The 25811-nt window shown below is 53.7% G+C and overlaps 1 protein-coding gene across 4 annotated transcripts in view; it reads left to right on the top strand.

The window, feature by feature from the left end:
- MTSS1 (MTSS I-BAR domain containing 1) overlaps positions 1 to 25811 on the top strand; it is a 166309-nt gene that overhangs the window by 131462 nt on the left and 9036 nt on the right. For all 4 annotated transcript variants that reach the window (XM_075549281.1, XM_075549282.1, XM_075549284.1 and 1 more), the window contains exons 5-10: positions 1051 to 1142; positions 2313 to 2387; positions 19863 to 20020; positions 20978 to 21085; positions 22353 to 22450; positions 24835 to 25045. In XM_075549281.1, the coding sequence (XP_075405396.1) occupies positions 1051 to 1142; positions 2313 to 2387; positions 19863 to 20020; positions 20978 to 21085; positions 22353 to 22450; positions 24835 to 25045 (742 nt within the window). The remainder of the gene's footprint in view (positions 1 to 1050; positions 1143 to 2312; positions 2388 to 19862; positions 20021 to 20977; positions 21086 to 22352; positions 22451 to 24834; positions 25046 to 25811) is intronic.

A 25811-nucleotide genomic window follows, 5' to 3' on the forward strand; every position in this document is an offset into this window, starting at 1 on the left:
CTTGAATACCGTCTCTCCCTTCTTTTCTTTCTAAGCCTCTCCACTGTGTGTGTGTGTGCGTGTGTGCGTGTGTGTGTGTGTGTGTGTGTGTGTGTGACAACCAAGGCTTCACACTATTTCTTCCTGGTTCAGCCGTGGGGGGGCAGAATAAAACCAGCACAAGGACCAGAAATTGTACAATGTGGGCCAACCAGAGGACCTACGTGTAGCAGACACCCTGCTAGAAACATCGTCGCCCTCGTAGGAAACAAGGCCAGCATGGGTGCCTTGCATAACACCCGACTCTCTTGACCGGCAGAGTTGGAAACAGCGGTGCCCCTCTCCAAAACGGTGGCGACCGTGCTGCTTTGAGTGTGTGCTGCAGTCCGCAGCCCCGCAGTCATCCACTCTCCCCTCAAGGCTCCTGAAGGCTCACTGTGCCTCTCCTGAGTTGCCCGTATCAGGACTTTGATCTGTAACGTTTCCATTCCAGTTACCGTTCTGCGTCACCCAATTTGGGTCTCTTCCATCTTCACTTTGTTGGCCATGACCGAACCAGTTCGCACCAGTTCAGAGGCTCATAATCCTGGATGTACATCAGAATCTTGTGGGCCTCTTTTTTGGTGTGGGGTGGTCTTTTTAAAATAGAGTCAGGCTGGAACCTTACCCTCAAGGCTTCTGCTGGGCTTCCGAGGGTGACCTCGGCATCTTTCTGTCCGTCAGGCGCTGCACACGGTTTCTACTGTGCAGCCAGGGTGTGACTCGGTGGTCTGTAACTTTTGTTTGTTAGATGGGGACTGAAATATAAGCAGGAACATGGGACGTGAGGTCGCTCCAAACAGTTCCACTTCCACCTTCTTAACAGCCATCGGAAGTCGCTCTCAGGACAAGGTGCTGCAGGAGCTAGATGGTGGGGGTTGGACACGAACCTCTCACCTGCTCATTGTGTATTTCCTGCTTCAGGTCATTGGGACTTAGGTACACTTTCATACCCGATGTGAATCCTGACAGTAAAATAATATGCACGGATGACGAAGTCTCACTTCCCCTCTTCCTTCCTTCCCCTGCAAGTGCTTTGATTGACTGTCTGATCAACCCCCTTCAAGAACAGATGGAAGAATGGAAGAAAGTGGCGAACCAGCTGGATAAAGACCACGCAAAAGGTACTGGGCAGGTGTAACTCAGGCTGCAACTCTGGGGGTTGCTGCCTTGTGCCGTGTCTGGGTGTATTGATCTCCAGGCCACATTCGGTGCGGGAAGACAAGAGGTCAGAAGCGATCCCGTAGCAAAGCCCAGTTCTGTTTGGACCTTGAAGCATCTCTCAGCAGCCTCAGTCAGGTGGTTCATGGTGTTGATTGTGATCTGTAGAATTAGGCGCGGATCGTAATAGAAAACTTAGGTGCCAAAGATTCTTACGTAAGACATTGCAGCTCATGTTGAAAAACCCAACCTGTAATGGTACAAGCTGTCCTGGTATTACCTGCCCAGACCTGGCTCTTCTCTTGGCATATTGCCTCTGGCAGCTGAGACCATCCCTGCTGGGGCTCGTTGAGGCAACTGTTGAGGACCTTGATGGTATCTTTCATTAATTGCAATGCCTGGCCAGCATCCTCCCCTTGTGGGTTCTTCTCAGTGAGATTCTGTGGAGATGAGCCTTGGGGGAAGTGAATGATGTTGACAATCTTTCCTGATGCTTGAAATGATGGTTGCAAATTTTCGTGGCTGAAAATTTGAATAAAAATACATCGGCAAATGAGTCATTTTTATTAACATACCCCCTGCTTCCCAGAACCGATATTTGTGGGTTTCATAGAAAAAGAAAAGGACTGCTGTGCATTTTTCCTATTTCTTTCCTTTTTTGTTGTTGTTTATTAGTTTGAGAGTAACTTTGTTTGTCACCAAAGACTCCCAAGTTCATTTCAATTTTACTTTCTCTCTTTTTTTTAAGGAACTTAAAAAAATTCTTTTGCAAAATATCATCAGACCTTACCACACTGTATTCTAGTAAAGTTGTTGATGGCATATCATAATTTATGCTTTCTGCAATACTGGTACAGGAGCCTTGGTGGTGCAGTGGTTCTGTGTTGGGCTGTGATCCACAAGGTCGGCAGTTCGAAACCACCAGTTGCTCCTCAGGAGAAACACGGGGCTTTCTACTCCTGCAAACAGTTACCGTGTTGGAGACGCACAGAGGCAGTTCTGCCCTGCGCTGTGGGGTCTCTGTGCGTCGACATTGACTGGAGGGCAGTGAGTTTGAGTTGGCAGTGCCTGCTGCTAAAACAGTTTCTGTTGACGAGAGTAACCGGATTGTTCAATATTCTCATTTCTCTTAGAGTATAAAAAGGCACGCCAAGAGATAAAAAAGAAATCCTCAGACACGCTGAAGCTACAGAAGAAAGCAAAAAAAGGTAACTTTTAAACACACACACACACACACACACACACACACACACACATCTTACTGTGGTGTGGGTCAAAGACCACAGAGCAAATTAGTGTCCCTTCCAACCGTGGTATGCATCTTGTTTCACGACGTCAGCTGCCCCCCCCCCTCGGTCTCAAAACCCCCCCCCCACTGTCTCCCTGGGCTCCTCATGCCCGTCGTCTTCCTGCTGTCCCGCCTTCTGAGCGCTGTTTTCGGACAGACGCTGCGATTCGGCTTTGTGGGTGCATTGTTCTGAGGAGGAGGTTCCCCCAGAGCTTGCTTCCTCACTGTGCAGGCTGAAAGGGGATCCCTGCGGATAGGCGCAGTGCCCCGTCTGAGGCCCGTGCTCTAAGGTTCTACCAGTCTCTATCAGACCGGTCAGTCTGCTCCTTCATGACTTTGTTCCACGTTTTTGTCCTGTTTGTCCAAGACCCTCCATTATGATGCGGATCAGAGTGGTCGGTGATGGCAGGGAGCAGGGCACCATCTCGCTCTGGCCTCCAGGTAGCAGGGGCAGTGGCTCGTTCAGCCTGTAAGACTAATTGGTTGCTTGAGTCCTCTGGTTTTCTTTCCTCGTCTTTGCTCCAGACAAGGAGAGACCAGTAGTTCTGTTGTAGATGGCCGCTCACAAGCTTTTAAGGTTCCAGTCGCTACTCACCAAAGTAGGACGTACGATATTGTCTCTATAAGATACCGTCTGCCGGTTGACCTAGGGGTCCCCTGAGACTATGGGCCCAAAACCAAGCCCAGTCCCTCAAGGATTTTTGGTTATGACTCAGACGTGTTTATAGCTTTGCTTCTGGATGTGCTGCTGTACACAAAGACTCGTTTATAACACACATAAGTACATGTGTAGGAACATCCTGTGTCCAACCAGTATAGACCTTTGGGGCATTCCTCCATCCACCCATGCCACACCTGCACAGCTTGCACATCAACCCAAGTTGCCACACTTAAGTCTTGTTTGTGTTGACCGTGACCCCAGGATTGTACACATAAGAGGATTTCCCTCTGTTGTCTTTACTCTTGCACGCCTTGTTGCACAATGTCACCCCCCCCTCCCCGTGTCTTCCTCTGCCGGGATCACGCTGTCTCACTCCCCCCCCCCCCCCCCGAGTGCTTGATGCCCGTCTCTTCCCTCAGTGTGTCTGCGCTCTAGTTAATGAGTCCGCCCCTCTCCTCCTCCTGGCCCTGGTAATTTTCCAGGAATGTGTTCCTGTGGGTAAACGTCGTCTTGGGTTTCGTCATCGTGATCTCAGACAATGTTTGCCCTTTCGGTGTCGGCTGCTCCCACTCAGCACAGTGGTCCCCGCGTTCTGAAGGTTCTGTGGGTTCTTCGTTGTTCTCTAACCCTGGGTATTACTTCACCACGTGCACGAATGTGCCTCAGTTTACCTACTCCTCTGGTATATGGGGTTGTGCCTTTGTGCTGTTGTGGACAATGCTGCAGTGAGCGTGGGTGTGCATGTATCTGGGTAGCGCTTTATGTCTCCAGGGCACTGACTGAGTTGCGGGATTGCTGGAGCCTATGGTATCTCCAGCCCTAACTTTTTAAAGCACCACCGCACTGGTTTTCACAGTGGTTGCACCATATTATAATCCCGCCAGCAGTGTTTTGAGCGTTCTGATATCTTCAGACCTTTGCCAGCACTTGTTTGCCAGGTTGGTTTGATTTTAAGTCTTCTGCAAAATTTAGAGATTAGTCCCTTATCAGACACGCTGCCACTTTCCTCCCAGCCTGTAGGTTGTTTTCCCAGTGTTTTCAGAGACATCTTTTGATGCACATAATTGTTTAAGTTTTAGAAGGTCCTAGTCACCCAGTTCATCTTCTGCGGTTTGTGAGTGCTTACATATGTTTGATAGATTGTTTCTGCCGTCGATTAGAGCTCCTCAGCGTACCCCTGGTTTCCCTCTCATGGTCTTTACAGTGTAGTGTTAGGTTTTAGGGTTAGATCTTTGGTCCCTCTTAGTTTTTATATGGCATGATGTGTGGACCTTGTTTTGCTTTTCTCCAAATGGAGATCCGGTTCTGCCAGTGCCATTTGCTAAAGAAACTCTCCTCCCCATCCAATGGATTCCAACCCTTTGCCAGATACCACCTGTCCATAGGTAGATGTAGTTAATTCCAGATACCATGAGCATTTCTTATGCAGTTGACCTCGGTTCAGCAGATCCCCCTTCTTGACTTTCCTACTGTTGCCAGGGTTTTAGGGTGTGTCGTTGTGGTGGGCACTGTCTCTCAGTGTGGTGATGCCATCCCATAGCCTCCAGGCTCCCTGCTGGGAAGGCGGGCAGCCTGGTTAGTTCGCCTTTGTAGGTAACAACTGTGCTCCCCAGCTATTCTCAGGATTCAGTGTCTTTGGCAAGTTTGATTATAATAGGCCTTGGTGATTTTGGGGGGGGATCTAGCCTATTTGGGATTCATTGAACTTCTTGGATGGATATTTTCTCTTTCATATTAGCAAATTTTCTGCCAGCAAATCTTCAACAACTTTCTCTGTTGTTTTTTTAACCCTTCTTCTTGTTTTGGCTTTCCGGTGACATATAAATCATACTTTTTTGATCTTGTTCCATTTACCTCTTAGACTTCTTTTTCCTGATGGCACTTCTGATTGATATAAAGGATCCGCCCTCTAACTCACTGATTTTGTCTTCTCAAATCCATTCCATTTCACTCGGCTGTCTTTCCAGTGTGTTTCAGTGTTAATCTTCTGGGCTTGTCCTTGCTGTTTTTGTATCATTTTTATATGCCTAATTAGTTTATTGTGTGTGGTCTTCTCTCGTTTTCCTGAGTTCTTGAGAGTTTTGTCTTGGTTTTCTTTGATTCTATTATTTCTCGGGCTTTGTCCCTGTTTTCCTAATTTGTTGGAAGATGATAGATAGGATTCCTTTGAATCCTATCGGGTAGTTTCAGTGCCGTTGTTCTCAGGGAAGTTGTCTGGCCCTGCATTTTGGTCACTGGCTCGGGCTTTCCTGTTCTGTGTTTCGTTGTGTGATTGGGAGTCGTCTATTGTCTGAGACATTGTGGTGCCATTGTGTTTATGTTGATTGTATGTTATGTAGCTTCACCCTGTTTTTCATTTGTTTTGCTCTGATATGTCTAGATGGACAGGGTGGGTGTGCTACTCTGGCCACTCGTTTGCATCCCTGGGGTGCTCACCCCTGTTTCCACTTGGGTGTGGGTAGGACATGGGTATGGAGCTTGGCTGCTCATATGGACCAACTGAGGCCGGGCTGGGCACGTGTCGGCTGTGTCTGCCATCGATCCAAAGGTGCAGGAGTGGGTGTGGCATTCACCAAGTGGGTAGGGTGGAGGGTGTGGCTAGGAGTAGGGACATGGTCACCACCTCCTTTTGGGAGGGAGTGGGGTGGCAGGCAGCCATCTCTTACCATCTCCCACACGGGGGGATGGGAGTAGTGGCCCGGGTTGTGTGCAGTTACACGCTTATCCCCGCCTTGTCAGGCAGGGGCAGGTTGCACAGTGTATGAGCCAAGGGTGGAGAGAGTGGCAAGCGGGTGCACACGGAGTCATGGCCAGGTGTCACTGCCTTCCTGCAGGCCGGCACGTGTGCCTGTGATAACATGGTACCACCTCTCATCAGATGTGGGGAGGGAGGGGAAAACTCTGTTGAACTTCTTCTTCCAGCCAGTGTTGGATCCCATCTGTCAGGCCTTCATGATAGAGGGTTGGCGTGGTGGGTGTGTCTGCCTAGGACACCGTCTCTCTCAGCCCCTCTCCCCAAAAAGGTATCTGTCAAACTGCCCCTAATGCTTCGAGCCCGTGAGCCCGTGCTCAGTTGGCCTTGGAAGCAGGTCTTCATAGACATCCTTCCACCTGACAGTCCCGGGAACAGATAGTGGCAAATAGCTTCGATCAGAATCAAAGTTCTGGAGGCACGGAGTGTGTGTCAATGTGAGGGCCCTTGCAGAGCCGTGCTGGCCCCCTCCCCCCATTTGTCTCCAGAGTGTGACAGCTTCCGGGGCTATTGTGCGCTATAATGAAACCTATAAATTTCTTGGAAGCCTTCACACGAAGCATAAAAGCCTTTATGCAAATGTTCTGTAGTAATTATTACAGAAATTATGTCATTTTCGCTTCCAGCTCTCACAGCCTATAATCTCTAAACCCTTTATTATGCCTCGTGAGAGTGTGCGAAGGGGCCGCTATAGGGGACTTTCCGTGACATTCATGGGGGGGCAGCTCACTGGCTCACAGGTGAGGAGGAGCGGGCCGAGCAACGGGCCCTCCTCCATGCCCCCCCCCCCCCTTTATCATCACGCAGGCTCTCTGATCGTCAGATCCGAAACCCACCTTTGCGCCGCTCGCTCGTGTGGGCTGGGAGTTGGGCGAGAAAAGCCCACCACGTCCACTTTGCCAACGGCCTTCAGGGTTTCCTCCAACTCGGCATGTCAGGCCTGAAGACAAGCCCTGACTTCCAGATGATTCTTCTCCTCGGCGCCGAGCTCTGGACTCGCCCGCTTCGCACCGATGAGATGGGCGGTGTCAGCAGCTTGGTGGGCAGCAGGAGGGCCCCAGGACTCGCCTGCCCCCCCCCTCGAGTTTCGGGTTTGCTTGAGACACCCACCTCTTTAGGCGGAGATGCCCTGGACCCAGTTTTCTGGGCCGGTTCGATTCGGAATGAAAGTTAGATCCAGCTGGAGAGATGGAAGGGTTCTGTGGGAGGGGCATGGGGACAGGAGTACGTGTGGGAGCTTTGGCCGTTCTGAAAAATGTGCCCCCAGCCTTCCCCCCACCCCCAGTTCTTGAAAACAACAACAACCACCATGGGGCCATTTTAAAAGCTAGATAAAAAACACCAAATGTTCACCCAGGGTTGGCTGCTCCGTCAGAATTAGCTTGGGGTGGTTCATTTGGATCTGGTCTAACGAGGGCACCTGAGAGCCAGTGTTTGCTAATTACTCAGTTCATGGCCAGTAGCATTTTAGGGAGTGAGTCCAGAGGAAAACATTGATAAATCAAAGTTGCTTTCATACTTCAGCAAAAGTTGGGGCCCAGTGAATAGGCAGGCTGGTAGGCAGCCTCAGAAAGCCCAGGGGCAAGTGGAATGGAAAGACCATGGGAGCTTGGCACGTACCTCTCGAAGCCCCTTCGCGTTCTGAGTTTCGCTCCAGCCCCCTGGCACACAGGAAGGATTGGTGGGCTCCGAGGAATGGTCCAGGGCTGACACCCAGGGCAGGTTTGGGAGCTTGGTGGAAAATAGAAAGTAAAAAAAAAAAGTCCTTAAATCCCCCGTAGCTTCTGGAGGCCTTAGAGCCTGGACTGGATGATAATCCTTTGATCGGGATTCTGCAAGGAGGCTGAGCCGGTCCTGCTGTGTCACTTAAAGTCACAGGCATGGCCCAATTAGTAGAATTGGACCTGCGGGTGGAGCGGGGTAGATTGGGCGCAGTGACTCCTGGACGGAGTGCCTGGCAATTAGACATGCCCAGCACTGGTGCGAGCTGCCTGGACGAGTCACACGCTCCCGTCAAGGTTCCCGAAAGAAAGATCTGGGCCTGAGAATGCTGGACCCTGTGATGTGAGCAGGTGTGTCTGGCCCCAGGATTCAAATAATTGGCATGTAGCTCTGAGATTTCTCAGGGCGCTTGGGCCTGGAGGCTGAGCGAATGGAGGCCGTGATTAAGGTATCCTCAAATGTCCATCTCTGCAGAGCAGCAGCAGCAGCCACACACCCGGCGCTCCAGGCACTTGCTGTTGTGTCCTTTCCCGTATGGCGGCCGTGATGGCATATGTTTGTCTGCAGGCCAAATCAGACCAGTGGTCTGGAGTTGCTGATGAGTTCCTAGGGGCACCCACTGTCTTCAACCTATAGGACAGAGCAGGGCTGGCCCTTTGGGTTTCCAAGGCTGTCCGTCTTTACAGGAGACAGCCTTGTCCTCCTTCAGAGTGACCGTGGACTTGAACCACCACCTTGTACTTAACCCCACTGTACCACCAGTACAGCCAGAATACCACATTTTCTTTGCTTTATCAAAAATGCCCCTACAATGGACTGAGTGCATTGTTGGGCCAGGTGCTCACATCTGTGGGTTTCTGGGGTGAGTGTGGGCTTCTTGGGGTGCTGTGGAGTCGGTGCGCCCACTGGGTTCTTGTTGAGAAGGCTTTCTTAGCAGGCTCATGACCCGCATGGATTGGAAATCCTCTAGTCATTGAACTTGTTAGTATTTGGGATCTGATCGCTGGTGGTTTTTCCAAAACCCCTTTGGTGTAGTTAGTTGCTGTCAAGTCGATTCAAGCTCATGGTGATCTCTTGGTGCAGAGCAGAACCAAGTCATAGCGTTCCCAATGACCGTGACCTTCTGGAAGCAGATTCCCAGCCCTGTCTTCTGAGGCATCTCTAGCAGACTGCTAACTTTTTGGGTTTGAACTGCCAACCTTTTGGCTTGTGTTCAAGCACTTAACCCTATACACCGCGCAGGGATACTTAAAATCCCTGTGGAACCATTTGCTTCATCGGCTTCAAGTAGTAGCTTCCTAGACCTCTGTTGAGGATCCCAGGTGGCATTAATGAATTTCAGGTTGGAGGGCTGACCACAAGATTAGCTGACCATTCCGTAGGAGAACGATGACACTTTCTGGTCCTGTAAAGAGGTGAGGTACCGCCTCGGAAAGCCACGGGAACAACTCTGCCCCAGAGGATCTCCGTGAGTCAGAATGGACTCAACGGTGGTGACTGGTGTAGCATTTATAGCTCAGTTCAAAGAAGTATGGCCAGAAATCTGCTTAGAAATGAGGATGCCTGAGACTTCATTTCAGGGGAGACCTGTCGCTGGGGAAAGTGAAGGGGCCGCGAAGCAGAGGTAGGTCCTCAGAAATGGGCTGACGCGGTGGCTGCAACAACAGGCTCAGACGTAACAACTGTGAGGACGGTGCAGGACCGAGCAGGGCTTCCCCCTGTTGTGCGTGGGCTCTCTCTCAGTCCGAACCAGCACCATGGCCCCTGACAGCAACAGACCTCGGATTGGCGTGGCTTCCCGGAGGCACGGCCCTGTTAAGTGTGGATGCGTGCTTCGGCTGCGTCGTTTATTGTCTTGATAGAGCTTGATCTGACCTATGCATCTAAGCAGCCACTTCCTGTTAAATGTCTTTGGGGCAGGTGATCAAGCAGCTCTCTGCCACACCTTTGTCATAAAAACGGTGTCACCTTTGATCTAAATATTCTTCTGGTTCCTCTTCTCAAAAGGCCAAAGCCCTCGTGGGCTGAGCCCCATCCTCAGCGAAGCCAGATGAGCTGGGAGGTAATTTCGTCAGTAGCTCATTTACTTTGCTTCTTACTTGGTAAATATCATTTTTAACACCCTGCTTTCTTTAATTCTCTTTTTAATGACACTATGAGGGAGGTCATTTGTGATCCAAAGGGATTTGAATATTTTCATCAAAAGCACTTCCTAATGGTTTGTGTTTTATTGGCTTTCATCCCAGGACATTTGAGAGGATCCTGTAATGTGCTCTGGTTATGTGTGTCTGTGGCTATTTTTGTTGAAGCTGTGTTTACTGGGCACCTATTAGGAATGGACAGACAAGTAGGCCAGGAGCTGGGCTGGAGAGATGGTGGTGACCTCAGAGAAGGTCTGGTGTAGTGCACACGGCACAAGGCCAAGCACTCAGGAAAAAGCCGCCAAGAAGCAGAGGCTGAGGGTGGGCAGAGGCAACAAGAACCAGCAAAGACAACAAGAAGCTGTGGAAGTGATGTGGAGCCAGCCCAGTGGCCCTGGGCTCTGAGTGGCTTCTCTGGGCTCTCTCTCTGCTGCATTGTGTCAGCTCTGGGAGGTCCCGGTGTCGACCAAAATCTAACCGTGGGAAAGTCAAAGAGGCTCAGTAGTGGGAGTGATACCAACATTCACCATCTTACTGCACTAAGTCAGCAGTCTTTTTTTCTCATCTTAATTAACTCCCACAGTACTACTAATTACAATTCAAAAATTAACTATGGTAAAGTTTTCTGCTCTGATCCGTAACTATTCAAAGTTTACCAGGGAGCGAGTTTGAGAGAGAGATGTGAAACATTTTAATATGCGAACCCTTGACCCTGACATTGAAGGAGTTGAATTCATCATCTTTCAGGAGAGGCTTCAAAGCTAATGTTTTAACCAGACTTGTGGAGTTCCGTATCTAGTATTATATTTACTAGTATTCTAAAATTTAAATCCTTCAATTATTTGGGTTGGGTGATTGTTTTGTTGTTGTTGTTTATCTTCTACTCTTTCCTTGAGGTTTTCCCAGACAAGTTTCCATTTATGATAAATGACACTCGAAAGGCTTTCCTGCGAAAACATTGCCATTGTCTTCTTCTGGGTATAAAAGCATCATTTCTCTTTTAAAAATCTTGCTACATACCTTTTTTGCCAAGAGACCAGAAGAACCAGATGGTGCTCACCTACCATGACTGGACATTGTGATCAAAGATTACTGATCGAAAGGGGGAAATGTAAAATAGAATTTCAAATGCTCACTGAATCCAGGCTTTTTAGAGCAATAGACGCTGCATGAAGCACTAAGACTACCGCCCTGAAACAATCTTGAAACCGTAATACAAAAATATCCCTGAAGTCTTCTTAAAGCCAAACCACACTTTAGCTTGCCTAGGAAGGAATGCCTGGCTTGAGCAATTTGCTCTTTTAAGAACTATCCACACAGGATCGAAAGGAGCCCTGGTGGCGTGGTGGTTATGCATTGGGCTGCTCCCCACAAGGTCGGCTGTTCAAAACAGCCAGATGCCCCTTGGGCAAAAGACAGGGGTTTCTACCCCTGAAAGGAGTTAAGAGTCAAGGAAACCCACAGGGCGTCCTACCCTGTATCCCGCAGGGCTGCTGTGAGTTGGGAACCACTCAATGGGGGTCAGGTTGGCACAGCCACTCAGGATCACAGAGGCGCCTGGAGCTTGTGCGAATGGGGGGAGCACCGGGAGGACCCAGAGGGGAAGGATGCACTGGAGGAGCGCAGCCAGTGTCGTGGGGAAGCGGTTGAATCAGGTGTGTCTATTTTCAGCAACAGCAGCAACAAAATAACCCCGTTAAAAACCAGAACCTTGCTACATTCTCTAGGAACCATAACTACTGCCTGGGAAGAGCCCTGTTTCGAAGGGACTCCCTGGCCTTGTCAGCAAGGCAGGTGAGGGGAGCTCGGAGGGGGCAGCTCCCGGTGGTGGGGGTGGGTTCCGTCGCCGTAGCAGGAAACCCACCAGCCACGGACTGTGGCGCGTGGGGGAGAAAGGTAAGGCCGCTGCTCGGCTGCAGGTTTAATTTTGTTATTTTCCTTTTTGTGCCAAATGTGTCTCCTGCCCCTTCTCTCCGTGCACCCCCGCCAGTGGACGTTGTCGGTAAGTCTGCTAGCCGGTCTCCCTGGTGGCCGGTCGGTCATGGCATGGTTCCTGCGGTGGGCTTTCCATTCTGGTCCAGACCTTTGCTGGTGGCTGCGTCCCTCTCCCAGCTTGGGACAATCAACTGTGCCTACATAATTCCCAATGACTTTGAGAAAATTGTGTGTGTGTGTGGGGGGGGTCGGTGTTATGTTAATTGTGTGCCTTCTTGGGTGCTTGGCCGTTTAAAACGTTAGCGCAGCACGCTAAGGGCCTTCGCATAATCTCAATTCAGTGTGTGACTCACGGAAAGAAGAAATACGGAGCGCTTGCCCTCTCTGTAGGCGGTACACTAAGACATCATAAGTACGTGTGTGCCTGTCTGTCTGGATCCCAGACAAAGCACCCTACACCACCCTGATGGGCTTATCAAATAATTCCCTAATCGGATCTGCCTTGGTAATAGGCTTGCAAAATAGCTTGGCCTTTGTCTCCCCAGTTAGTACCACAGAGTTCTGTTCAAAACTAATCAATTCATTAAAAGACAAAGCAAAAAGAACGCCAAAGTATTTCTTACTTCAGCAGAGTTTCAGAATGACCTGATTTAAGTGGTGTCAGAATCTACTGATTCGGTGCTCACAATCACTCTTCTTGGCTCAATGTGGAATCTCGTCCTGGGGCTTGATTTTGCCACTGGCACGCCAGGTCCCATGGCTTCTGCCTCGCGGTTCTCTGGGTCTCGGGAGGGGCTGCAGCCTGTGAAATGTCTCCGTGGGTTTCTTTGCCTGAAACGTACCCAGGTGTCCCCGAGGCACCTGCGCTGAGCAGCATCTCAGAGCTTGGACTTGGATTCTGCCGACAACGAAGCCCACGCGCCGCCCAGGTCTCTTGGTCAGACAGGGTTGGGTGTCTTGGGGTTGGGAGCACAGTTCTGTGTCTGCTTCTCCGTCGCGGTGGACGACTTGCAGAAAGTGAGTCGCGGCTGAAACCTTATACCACAAACCACAGTGTTTCCCGGAAGTCCGCTCTGTCCCCACGAGGAAGGTGGGCCTGCCTGGCGGGTGCTCTCTCACACGTGGATGGAAAACCGCATCTCACCACGTGAGATGGGCATCCTAGGCAGCAGTGACCAGGCACGCGGTGGGGTGGGAGGGATGGGAGGGCTGATCTGGAAAAGGACAGCCAGGGCTGGTACATAATTTGGAGAATGGGAACCGTGTCACCGGTTTGTTTGTGTGGACACTGTTGGCACAGTGTATCCTTGGCCATGTGTATTTTCACCATAAACCTAAAAGTTAGTAGTTGGCACACATCCATCACCACTAGGGCCGTGGACCCGATAGCATGGGTGGAGCTGCCCCTGGGGTTTCCCAGGCTCTAAGTGTGCACGGGAACAGGTAGCCTCATCTTCCTCCCCCAGGGGGACTAGTGGGTGTGGATCGCGGAGCGTGCGGTTGGCAGCTCACTGGGTACCTCACTACGCCCAGGGCCTGCCCTCTGTTCCCTTGGGTCCCGGGAAGCATCAGGTGTGAGCAGACCGTGGGGGACACGAAAGGAAGCAAGTGTAGTGGGGTACTGCTGGCCAGCCTGCAACTCTGCGCGCTCTCAGCTACATGAGGGGCAGGGGAGAACGAGTGGGCTTCACTCCATCCCAGTGGAATTTCATCTTCTGGATTAAGCATTGGGCTGCTAACCCCAAGAACAACGGTTCAAACCCACCAGCCGCTCCTCAGGAGAAAGACGAGGCTGACTCTTCCTCGAGGTCCAGCTCGCCCATCCCTCGGGGCCGGCGGCTCGAGCTGGTGCCATCTGTCTCCTCGTCAGCATTCTCCTCAGAGGGCTGCAGCAGAGCCCCACGGAGCCAGGCCACTGCCATTCAGACACTCACTCGTTCGCCCATCCATCAGTCAGGAGACAGGCCCACAGGCCGCCTCGGTGCTGGACGGCTGCAAGCGGCTACCGATCTAGAAATAGGGTGTTCATTCACTCATCTAGGGAGCAGTGCTGGGCAACTCTGGGGGTGGAGGAGAAGGGAGAGACTGGGTTTTTCTGGAGGTGCTTGGGGTTCCAAAGAGGAGACTCAGAGGCCAAGCTAAGCACTGCTTGTGGAGAAGTGGGGGTGCATCTCACAAAAGGAGGAGAGGCTGTGGCCAGGGCTGTGGAGAGCTGGTCAGTGTGACCAGAGGCCCACTTGGCTTCACCTCTCTTTTTCACTTAACAACAAAGAATGGGAAACACAAACTACCTTTCGGTGTTACTCCTTAGCATTTTGAGTCCCCCTGGTATTGTCCCTGGCTGCTGGGCCTGCGACTGTGGACAGTGCAGGCCGGCATGCTTTTATGGACTTTTCTGCATGAGAGTAGCCGCAAGCAATGTGGTTTGATGCTTCCTGGAATCCCCCAGGTGGCGTGTGCTATGGGGGTGTCAGCCCACACTAACAGGGTCCCCAGAGGGAAGGGCATGTTTTTCCCATGCTGCCGAAAGACACGGCTGGATTTCAAGATTCTGCCGCTCGGTGGATAAAGAGCCCTGGAGCATAGTAGCTGAGCCGATGGAGCCTGCCCTGGGCTACCCCAAAGGAAGGCCTGGTCATCTGATACTGCAGAGTCCAGCGAGCAGTCCCTGCGGGGCAGTCTGCTCTGTCACCAGGGTCCCTGTGCATCGAGACTGACTCCGTGGCACCCAGCAACCCCCACCTAGGGGTGCTGCATGGCTCTTCCAGCTTCTCGGAGCAGAACTAGAGAGAGGGGAGCTCGCAGCTGTGAGCAGAGACCCCTGACCTTGTCGTTAGAAGCCTGACTTAGTCTTCCCTTCAGTGTCTCCTTCTTACGTAAGTCCTGCTTACAGATGCTTACCACATACATTTAGAATACGAAGGCAAGGAGCCCCGGTGGTATAGTGGTTACAAGTTGGGCTGCTAATTGCGTGGTCAGCAGTTCAAAGCCACCAGCCACTCCTCAGTTTGGAAAAGACAAGGCTATCTACTCCCGTAAACAGTTACAGTCTCAGAAACGCACGGGGCAGTTCTATCCTGTCCTGTCGTGTGGCCACCACGCCATAGCAGTGATTTTCCCCCCATAATATTTTTCTTCATAATATTAAGCAAGAGGAGAAGACTTGCATAGTCTCACCCACTCTTCTGTGCTAAAAGAGTTTAACTTCAAATTCTCATCTCTGGCCTCCTGTTCTGGCCCAGTTCCGCATGTAGATCCCAAAGCCTATTGAATGTCAGGGCGCCGTCCACTGGGAGAGGCCTCCTCATTGCACAGGGCAGCTCGAAAACCCAGTGAGCAGAAGCCGCGGGTCCTGGAACCTGGCCGGGAAAGAATACTGACGACTCGGGGATTTGGGTTCTGCAGAAAAGGCCACCGAGCCTCTCTGCTGAGGAATTTTATCTGGAAAGGCCATTTAAGGCTCCCTCCCTCCTGCCTGGCGGGCCTGGAATGCGCTGGTTCTGCACTGCCGGCCTTTCAGGGCATGCTGGGTGCAGCCAGGGGACACACTCCCAGTGTGTTGTTCCAGCGTGGCCGCCTTCATTCCACAAATACCTGAGCATCTGCCTCCAGGCAAGTGTGCAGGCCAAGAGGGGCTGCTGAGCAGAAAGCCATCCTCTATCAGACCGCTCGGAAACCAAAGGGAAATGAGAGCGACAGAGGTGCTACACAGGGCGCCTGTAGGGAGCAGCTGAGCTCACTCGGGGCCTCCTAGCAGGCACACACAACTCATATTCCCAGCTGCTGGCAAATTCCAAGTCCCCTAGAAGCGCTTCCAAAGAAAGGCCTGGTGATCAGCTTCTCAGAAGCCAGCCTCGAAAACCCTGGGGAGTCAGAGTTGACTTGAGAACATGTGGTCTGGGCTTTCTTTCTTACATACTTTTAAATCTCAGCCAGAGCCGTCAAGGAGGCCTTGTCCGCAGGAGCAGGGATGAAGGATGAGCAGGAAGATGTGTAGATACAGGGGTAGGGAGGGTGGTGTTCGTGAGGGTGGGCTCAAAGGGGGGGAATTAGAATGGAGGAGTGGAGGAGTGAACCGGGATTAGAGCTGGGTGGGTTGCTCGGAAAGTGGAGTCGAGGTAGACCGCTGTCTTGCTTGCTCTGTAGGATGGGCAGTGAGAACGGGGCCCTGGCTGTCGGGAGAACAGTAGGTGCTGTTGAGAAGGAGCCATGGTCCCTGCATTGAGCCGCCCACCATCGGGGGCTGGTCCGAGTGCAGTCAGGGTGGCTAGGGGCTGCTTCCAACTGTCCAGGTGGAAGATCCCGGAGGAGCCCTGCAGGTGGCGATAGCCAAGGTAAAGCAGGGTAGAGCCCTATCTGTGCTCAGTCTGAGCAGACTCCGTGACCCTTAGAAAGGCCTGGTGGGAAGGAGAACATACTTTTGCCCCCTAACCCAGCACAGATACCCCTGTGACCTGTGGACATGAGCATCTTGCAAGTGTTGTTAGTCCCGGACTCATGCCTACCCCCCGCCCCCTTGCACATCCCAGTCCTGTTGTCAGTTGCAGATGGGACCGTTGTGCTTCATGGAGTTTTCAGTTGGCTGATTTCCAGCTGTCAGTTGCCAGGCCTTTCTTCCTAGTCTCTTAGTCGGGATGCTCCTTTGAAACTTGTTCACGGCTGTCAACACGCAAGCCTCCGCTGACGGACAGGAGGTTGCCCATGGGAGGGGGGTGGGGTGCACTGGCCAAGGCTCAGGCTAACTTTCCTGCTTCAAAGGCAAGACCTGAAGCCACAGCCTACAGCCAGGCATCCAACTGGACGCGGGATAGTTTCTGCCACAGTCTGCTTTTTAGGAATGGAATTACAGATTGTGTTAGTAAAATTAAGAACTAAACATTGTGCTTACAGGTTATGATAGATCCTGAACGGAAATGTTCTCACTCTAACGATAATTATAGCCGTCTCCGCAGATTATACTTGTTTTAGAATCCTGCCGTTTGGAAGTCCTTCCGTTGTAGCGGAGTGTGTATTTAAAGTAACTTTGCTGTGATTGTGGCATTAACTTAAACACACATTTCCCAAATTAGATAACACTTAGTTCTATTTGCTTTGCTTTGCTTTCCTATGTAGATATGTTTTTAATGTCAGAGTTATTAATTACACTGTGCCTAAAAATTGTGAAGAGCAAGATAAAGATTTTTTTCCCTCCAGCATCAGATATTATAAGACCCATTACTGGCAAGGCAGTTCCCGCCCGTGGCAACTCCGTGTGCATCAGAGTACAACTGAGTTCCCTGGGGTTTTCCGTGGCTGGTTTTTCAGCAGGTGACTGTCAGGCCTTTCTTCTGAGACACCTCTGAGTGGACTTGAACCTCCAGCCTTTTGCATGATGGAGATATTAACATATGCACCTCCCAGGGTTCCCTTATTTGAAAGTTTCTGCGATGATAGAAATCGGGCTGCTAGCTGCGAGGTTGGCAGTTCAAACTCAGCAGCCATTCAGTGAGAGAGAGGTGAGACTGTTGGGTTCCATAAATGATGGACAGCTTCGGAAACCCTGTGGAAGGCCCCATGGCTTGGTGTTGACACCGGCAATGGGTTTGGCTTGGGTGTGGAATCAAAGCACACCCACGGTTTTTTCAACTATTCTCACTTAACTCACACACTTTCCCTCCTGTCCTTCTCTGCCAAATTCAGAGCTTCTGACTTGGCCTGTGGGTCCCCATGTGTTGCCAGTTAGCTGGTCTCAGAGAGAAACTCAAAGAAGGGCCCCAGACCAGCCCTGATCCCCGTGGCCTCACCAACCGTGACCTGCGATGGGCCGGGCTGTTCCGTGGGTTGCATTGAGAAGGGCGTGGTCACATCCTCACTCAGACGATGCAGGTTCAGGAGCACAAGACACTGTTCCAAAATGTTGTCACAATATGGTTTTAAGTCGATCACCAGGCTGTTCTTCCTCATCACCTTGACATAGAGAAGGAGAAAGTCCACACTTAGATGAGCACTGATCAGGGTGGGGCGCCCCAGCCCTCCCCTTGCAGTGGGGACCCTCTAGAGGGAGCAGCTGGTGGATCCTGGGGAGAAAGGAGGGATGACTTGAGCTTACTGCCCCTGGATCACAGACTCATCAGAGAATGCAGGAGGCCTGTGATCCAGTGCAAGGACCAAAGAATAGGGAAGACAGCCGATGGAGGAACCAGCCTGTGGGACCCCCCCAAACTGGGGGTGGTTGTGCCTCACACGACTGGCGTGAGGGATCCGGAACTTGCATCCTAGGCCTCCCTGGAAGGCATTCATGGGATTTAATAAGGCACGATTCTCCCTTTATCGGAAACCTTCAAGCTTAACCTGCGCCTCGGAAGTGACCTTTCCATAGGAAAATCCAACTCCCTTGTCTTCTAGGCGTTCATTCAGCCAGCTCCCCCCTCTTGCTCCAGGCTAAGCTTCCTCATCGGCTTGCAAGGGGAAATGTGGACGGGTCCTTCTACTCTAGCCCTTTTCTCCTGCATCCTGGGACATGTTGCATTTAAAGTTCTCTTTCTCGTAGGTCAGATGGTAGAGAGTAACGGGGGAGGCCTTTCCTGGAAGGCATGGTGGGATTCACTCATTCAGCATTCATTCATTCATTTGAGGAAAGGGCATTCAGCAGTAGAGGGAATTGGGTGTGGTGGGGTGGGGGTGGGATGGAGGGTAGTCCACCTGGCTGTGTTCCTCTCCCTATATGACCCTGCACAGGTCCTTCAAGTTCCACAGAAGTGTAGGTCAGCGTGGCTCGACTCAGCCCCCCAGGTCCCTCCCCACTCTAACCCTCAGAATACAAAACTCGGAGATGGACACATGCGGAACACATCTGCTATGCAGGGAAACCAGCAAGAGCCAGAACGCGAGGACACGGACAGCCTCGATCTTCCGGGCCTCGCAACCTTTCCGCCTTTGTGGGTGCATTTCCGGTCGCTGTTTCCATTTGAGTTGTCCTTCTTGGCCAGGAATACGCCTTCCTTGGGTTCGGCGCCCTCAGGTTTTGCTGTACATGCTCTGTGATAATGTCTTTCTCGGGGGCTGAGAAGGGTCCCTTTCTAGTCTGGGTGGTGGGCAGAGACTGTGGAAGCCCGGCAGCTGGCATCCTCATGCGGTCGCCATCCTTCCCCGCTGCCGATCGGTGTGCAGGAGCTCAGACTCGGCTCCTCAGCCTGCCTGCCTTCCCAAGGGCATTTCCCAGGCAGCAGCAGCCTCTGTCTGGGCGCCGTCTCCGTGCTCGCTACTCCACCCTGCAGATGTGTTGTAGATTCTAGAAATGGTTGCTTCCATTTAACTGAGCTCTGGGAATGTGGGTAGGAATTCCCCAATGGCTCGAGCGGGTAGGCACTCAGCTGTTAACCAAAAGGTTGGCAGTTCAGGTCCCACAGGGGTGCCTTGGAAGCAAGGCCTGGTCACCTGCTTCTGAACCAGCTTCCAAAGCCACTGGTTTTGAGTGGGTGCAGGCTGAGCACTGTCAGATATGGCCCAGGCCCGGCACAGACTCAGCTTCGGTTTATCACCAGTGGGGAAGGGGCTGGGGCTGGGGCTGTGTCGTGTCTGCACGTGCTTACCGGAAGAGCGTCAGGGATCTCCGTGGGGCTTAGCCTCACTGCCAAGGGCTGCAGGGCCCAATGTCTGCCACTTTTTTGGTGTTTTTTTTTAAAGTCATTTTATTGGGGGTTCTTACAGCTCTTACAACATTCCATAGGTCAATTGTATCAAGATACTTGTACGTGTGTTGCCTTGAGCAGTTCCACAACATTTTCTTCTTGAGCCCTTGGGATCAGCTCCTCTTTTCCCCTGGAAAATTCTTGTTCTTGGTGCTGGAAATTTCACCCAAACACCAGCTCTGCAGCTGAGGCAGGCTGCACAAAGCCAAAGCCTTTGAGCTCCCCTGGCTCATGAGTCGCCGCCACCGGGCCTGGCTGGCAACTGTGGGGTTGCAAGGCATGCGAGGCGGCAGGTGTGGTCGGTCCCCCAGAAAAAGGCTTTGCCCTGCTTCAGGATAAATGTGGAACTGGCAGGTCCCGGAGAGCTGCCACCCGGGGCCCTTTCTGGGCATAAGTACTCCGTCCTTTTCAGTCCCGGCACTTGTGGTTTCGACCCCGGCCAGGAACCCAGGAGCCTCGTTTCCTTGAGAAGCGGGTCCCAGCCAGCTCCCTGAGGGCTTTGTTCCTTCTGCAGGGAGAGGGGACATCCAGCCGCAGTTAGACAGCGCCCTGCAGGATGTCAATGACAAGTACCTGCTGCTGGAGGAGACGGAGAAGCAGGCTGTGCGGAAGGCCCTGATTGAGGAGCGGGGCCGGTTCTGCACCTTCGTCTCCATGCTGCGGCCTGTGATCGTGAGTCGGGCTGGGGGGAATGGGGGGCACTTCCTCCTCATTGGCACCCCGTCACCGGGTGTAGGGCACCACCACCTAGAGCCCCTTCTGGAGGCCACCTTGAGGCAGCGGTGCCTGCCTGGCCCACCCTTGGTCCATAGTTCCGGATATCAGTTTCCCTACTGGTTGTCTCTTCCCTAGTCAGAACGGGGCGTGAGGTGTCCCCCAAGGGTGGGCCAGATGTGTCAGCCTCACCTGGCTACAGGCAGGCATAAGAGCAAGCCTGCCCCATGAATTGAAGACCCACTGACCCGGGGGAGTGCTGAGTGGCCGGGCGGCGAGCATGGGACTGACTGGTTGAGCCCTTGCGCGTGCTGTCCTGCATGCTCCGAGCACTGCTGCTGGCCCTCTGGGGGTTGATAAGTACGCACAAAGCTCAGGCCCCGCCAAGTGTCCAAACGTGTGCGGCCCCGCCGCGTGGCGCTCACCAGTGGCCGTCCGGCCTGGACCTGGGCTTTGGGAAAGTGAATGGAGCCATTCTCCCTCCTCGGCCCAGCTCCCTTCCCACTTACCATGGCACAGGAAACGAGGAAGAGGGGACAGGTCCCCTCTGGAACACACATGTGCTGCCACAAAGAGCTGCTTCCACATCTGGACCCACAGCGCCCCAATCTCATATCCCTGGAAGCGTTGACGGGGTAGGGCGTGGGCAGCGCTCAGACCAGGGCAGGTCTGCTGTCCGTCCCCAGATCCTGCAGGAGAGGCATGCATGTCCTCTGCCTATTTGCCACTGAGCCGGGCACTCGAGGCCCTCCAAGCTCTGTCCATGTCCCCCTGTCTGTCCATGTGCTACACGTGGGGTGTCTGTCCTGGAGAGGGGAAAGGGTTCCGCCGGGCCCTGAGGGGTGCTGGTTAGAAATAGGACCGTGAAGCCACGGCTGCGGACGTGAACTTGCTCTGACGCCCCTCTCCCCTCAGGAGGAAGAGATCTCCATGCTGGGGGAGGTCACTCACCTTCAGACCATCTCGGAAGATCTGAAGAGCCTGACCATGGATCCGCACAAGCTGCCCTCCTCCAGCGAGCAGGTAGGCGTCGTGAGCCGCCCCCACGGGGAAACGGTGGTCCAACGCCTGGGGGTCTTCCCAGCCCGGCCACGCTGTCATTTCTCCTGAGGTCCCCAGGCCCTGTGGATTTTAACGTGGGGCCGTCCTATTCGCTGGCAGTTGCCTGGCCCCTCCGGTGGGCCAGGCCTGGCTCTCTGGGCTTTCTTTCCTACCTGGTCCCCCCCACCCCCCGTGGCTCGCCGTTAGTATTCTGTTTTGTGGAGGAGGGTGCTGAGGTGTGAGGAGGCTAAGTGACAGAACGCAGCTCACCTAGCTGGTGGCGGTGGTGGCACCGGACCTGGAACCAAGCAGTCGAGTTCCACAGTCCGTGGCCTCCACCTGACACCCCTTCTGGAAACCCACCCCCGCCAGAGGTGCTGGGTCGGGTCTTCCTTGTCAACTGGGCTCACTCACTAGGTCCCTCCCACTCAATGGTGGTGGTGGGAGGGATGGCGCCTGTGGTACCACACAAAGGGGCCGTGTCTGTGCTTCATTCGCGGGGCCACAGCACGTGGGAGGAGACCTGGCTGAGGGAACATCCGGGGACTCTCGTGCTGGGGGTCTGCCCTTCGAGGATGAGCCCGAGTGCCCCCTCACGGAGCCCGTTGGAGGGGAGCCAGCGCTGGGGGCATGTCTCTTCCATTCGGTGCAGTTCTTTGATTGGACCCCGCACCAGTGCGTGCCGTAACAGCTCGGTGTGGTGAGCACCTGTGTGGATGTAGAGTCGGGGAGCTTTGTGTCCGGTCAGGGAGACAGACATAGACAAAGCCGGGAGGGGATCAGCTTGCCCTTGATCCTGCCAGGATTCCACCCCTTGGTGAGACCCCTCACAAACTGCCGTTGGTTATCGACTGGTTCAGATGTAAGAACCACAAACCCTTGGAGCCTTTGTGATTCGAGGAGATGGCTCCCCTTGAGTTCCAGCATTGGGGATAAGTCAGTTTGGGGCTAAATTGTTCACCCATCCCTGTAAATCAATCTCTCTCTCTCTCTCTCTGACTGCTATTTCATAGTTCCCCATGAATTGTGTTTGGGGACCTATCTCAGAAAAAGGATATGACATTGATGGATTGACAGCATGGTGTTTTAATTTTGGGTTTTTTCATCTTTACCCCTCACCTCCAGGTGATGGCAGTCTTGCAGCTGTGACAGGTGGTAAGGTTTGACAGATAAGACTTTCCTTTAGCAAGCGGAAAACATGTTCCCCTGCTCACCCTTGGCTCACCCGAGCGACTCTGTCTGTCTGTAGGTGATTTTGGACCTGAAAGGCTCCGATTACAGTTGGTCGTATCAGACGCCCCCATCGTCCCCCAGCACTGCCATGTCCCGAAAGTCCAGCGTCTGCAGGTAAGCAGAGCTGCGGTCCACTCGACAGCCCGACAGGCCCACAGCCAGGCCTTCATCTCCCAGCTTGACGCCGGAAGTAGGGCGGGGAGCAGCCGGAAGCTGCCACCCTGACTTCAGTTGCCCGTAGTCTCTGAGTTCATGTCAGATCCGTGAGCTGACCTCAGTGGCCTTTAGCCTCGAGGACTGCACTTGGTGCTCTCCCCATTGCTCGGGGCATGGTTCACCAGCTAAGAAACTTGGGCTGGGAGGCGGATCTCCTGTGTCCCCAAGCGAGGCTCCGGCGAACTAAGGAGAGGGGAACGCACCCAGTCTGGTCTCATCGCTGGCAGACCGAATGAAGACTGTAGCAGCCATGGCCCAAGCTCTCGTTGCCCGAGACTGCCAACTCCCCTCCGTTTTCACAGAGTGGACGCGTTGTGGGACCAGGGAGCTTTGTCACCTCGGGACCCCCACATTGGGGCCCTGTATGGTGTTCTTACGATGTTTACACCACCGCCTCAGCACCAGCACCCTGTAGACAGTGCCTTCCGCCTCGGTCTCGGTTCCCTAGTGCCACTCTGCCGGAAAGGCCGTGCGCGGATGGCATTCACAGACATTTATTCACTCACGGTTTAGGAGGCTGAGAGTCCAGATTTGGGGTCCCAGCTCTACGCTGGTACTGGCCGAGGGGGCGCTGTAGCAGCCTGGCTGCGACCCTGACCCGGGGAAGACCAGGCAGGCTTGGTGCCGAGGTCGATTCTCAGTCCACCCCCCTCCCCCAGGCCCTCTGTCTGTCAGAGTAGGTGATGTTCCAGGTGCCACTGAGCGGCCCCCAGCTCACAGCGGGACACAGTGCTGCCTGGCTTTGCGCCACTCCCAGATGCCTCCGTCAGGCCCACAGGGGTAGGACGGCAGGTTTGCGAAAGCAGCAGGCCAGGCCAGGCCTTTCTTCTCAGTCTGGAAGTTCCACTGGCGCCTGGGCGGCCTCATCAGAGGGACAACCAAGCCTCCACCTGCAAGAGGCTGCACGGCGGGGCCGGGGGCTGGGATGTGCATTCCGGTCGCTTGCACCATAGGGGAGAGTTTTACCTCTGAGCACCATGTTGGAATGTTCCAAAGAAAATCCCACTGCCATTGAGTTGATGCCCTGTGTAGGACAGCACCCGCTTTGGTTTGCTGAGGCTCTGCATCTCTACAGGAGCAGACAGCCTCGTCTTTCCCCCGCAGAGTGGCTGCTGGGAGTGAACCATGCTGTGAGCAGTCTGATGAGTGTTCAGCCCACAGCGATCCCAGGGCTCCACTGGAGCATTCCAGCCCCCAGACCTCCATCAAGTCAATCTCAGCTCACGGCAACCCTGTGGCTTCAGAGGCTGTGCGTCTCTGGGAGCAGCCTGCCTCACTCTTTTCCCTTTGGACGGGTCCAGCGTCTAGCCCCCAGGTCCCCTGATCGGAACACGCAAGCCAAAACAGAAGAAACAAACTCACTACCATCAGGGCGATTCCAACACAGAGCGACCCCACCACCTAATTCTAGTGCCGAGCCGTCTCAGGCCCCAGGGCCACTTGATGGGCTGTCCGAACTCACTGCCCTCGAGTCCATGCCGACTCATGGGGAACCCTGTAGGACCGGGTGGAGACTGTAACTCTTTATGGGAGTAGATAGCCTCGTCTTTCTCCTGTGGAGCAGCTGGTGGTTTCAAACTGCTGACCTGGTGGTTAGCAGCCCAGTGTGTAACCACTTTACGCCAGTGCTCTCTGCAGGATTAGCCGTCCATGTTTGCACCTGCACCCCAAAGCAGTAGCTGGCTGGGGTGACCACAGAGCTCACCTACGGGAGCCACTTGCACCTGGGAGCAGGTCACAGTGAAGTTCGAGTGGGTGTTCCTGCAGGCACCGAGCAGATAAGGCCTGCCCCATTTGCCTGCACCCCTCGTACACATCCTGTGGGGACACAGCAGTCGGGCATCTGTTGGCTGTCGATCTCAGAACTGACTAGAGAATGACAGTCGCTCTCCCAAGCCTGCCCCCTGATGCCGTGGGGGGGCTATGTCCTGGCCACTGCTTCTCCCCATCCTCTCCTTCCTCTGGAAACAAGGGCCCTCATTTGAGAAGTCGCCCCTGGGCTGCAGCATTTTGACTCCGTGCCAGCTGCACCTTCCATCTGGGGCCACTTGGGTTCTGTCACCTCTAACGGCCTCCCGTAGGCTCAGCCACCGCCCAGTGATGAGAGCCTTTTGCTCACGGCCCTTCGAGCTGGAGTGGATTGAAGACATCCCTGGTGGGAGGCCATGCTTCTCCCCCATGTGGGCAGGGAGCTGGGAGCCTTGCGTGCTCTTCCCCGTGTGCCCCCTTGCTGACTCCGCTGCTCCCGTCTCCCTGCCCACCCCTCTGCTCGCCCCTGACAGCAGCCTGAACAGCGTCAACAGCAGCGACTCTCGGTCCAGCGGCTCCCACTCGCATTCCCCCAGCTCCCATTACCGCTACCGCAGCTGCAACCTGCCCCAGCAGGCGCCCGTGCGGCTGTCCAGTGTGTCCTCCCACGACTCAGGGTTCATCTCCCAGGACGCCTTCCAGTCCAAGTCGCCGTCCCCCATGCCACCGGAGGCCCCCAACCAGGTAAGAGGCCCTTGGCTCCAGGTGAGGCCACCACACCTGTGGGACCCTGAGCGCCATCAATGAATGGCTGGACTCAGTAAAGGTCCGTGGCTGGGAAAGACCCCTGGCCGTCTCATCGGAGAAAGTGCTGGTTCCGTGGCTCAGCCCAGGTAGGTGGTTCTCCCAAAGCCCACGTGAGAGCAGACGCTGGGTGGGACACCCTGCCCGTGGTCAGTAGGCAGACTCACAGAGGCCAGCTCTCTGGTGGGGCGTGGAACGGACATGAACAGGCAGCCCTCCAGTGGCTGACTGCTGTGGAATATCACTTCAGACCCTGGCTGGCTCCCTTAGGAAGCTGGGTTGAGCATGAGGAGGAGCCAGCGGACTCTAAGCCAGGCAGAGCCAGCAGGACTTTGGTTTCAGGAGTTTGAGTCTCTTTGGCAGGGTGAAGTTTGGGTGGTGCTGGGCCCAGCCCAGCCGGTCTAGGTGGAGCGGAAGGATGGGCAGATAGGTCTCGGAAGAGGCTTCACCTGCATCATCTCTGTGCTGCCTGCACTGTTCCCATGACTGCAGTGCCACAGGGTCAGCCTGGGGCCTGACGGCACAGCGGAGGCGAGAAAACATCTGGGTGCCCCGTGGGCATCTCCTGGGTGTACAGTATCTTTGAGCCCCGAGCCCCCATGTCTATTTAGAGTCTAATCAAAAAACCTGTAGACTCAGGCGGCCCTGGGCTTGCCTTGTTCACCTAGCAATCCCACTTCCTGAGTACAATCCCGAGTATTCTTTG

This window comes from Tenrec ecaudatus, chromosome 5 (genome assembly GCF_050624435.1).
Source record: "Tenrec ecaudatus isolate mTenEca1 chromosome 5, mTenEca1.hap1, whole genome shotgun sequence".
Taxonomy (NCBI): Eukaryota; Metazoa; Chordata; class Mammalia; order Afrosoricida; family Tenrecidae; genus Tenrec; species Tenrec ecaudatus.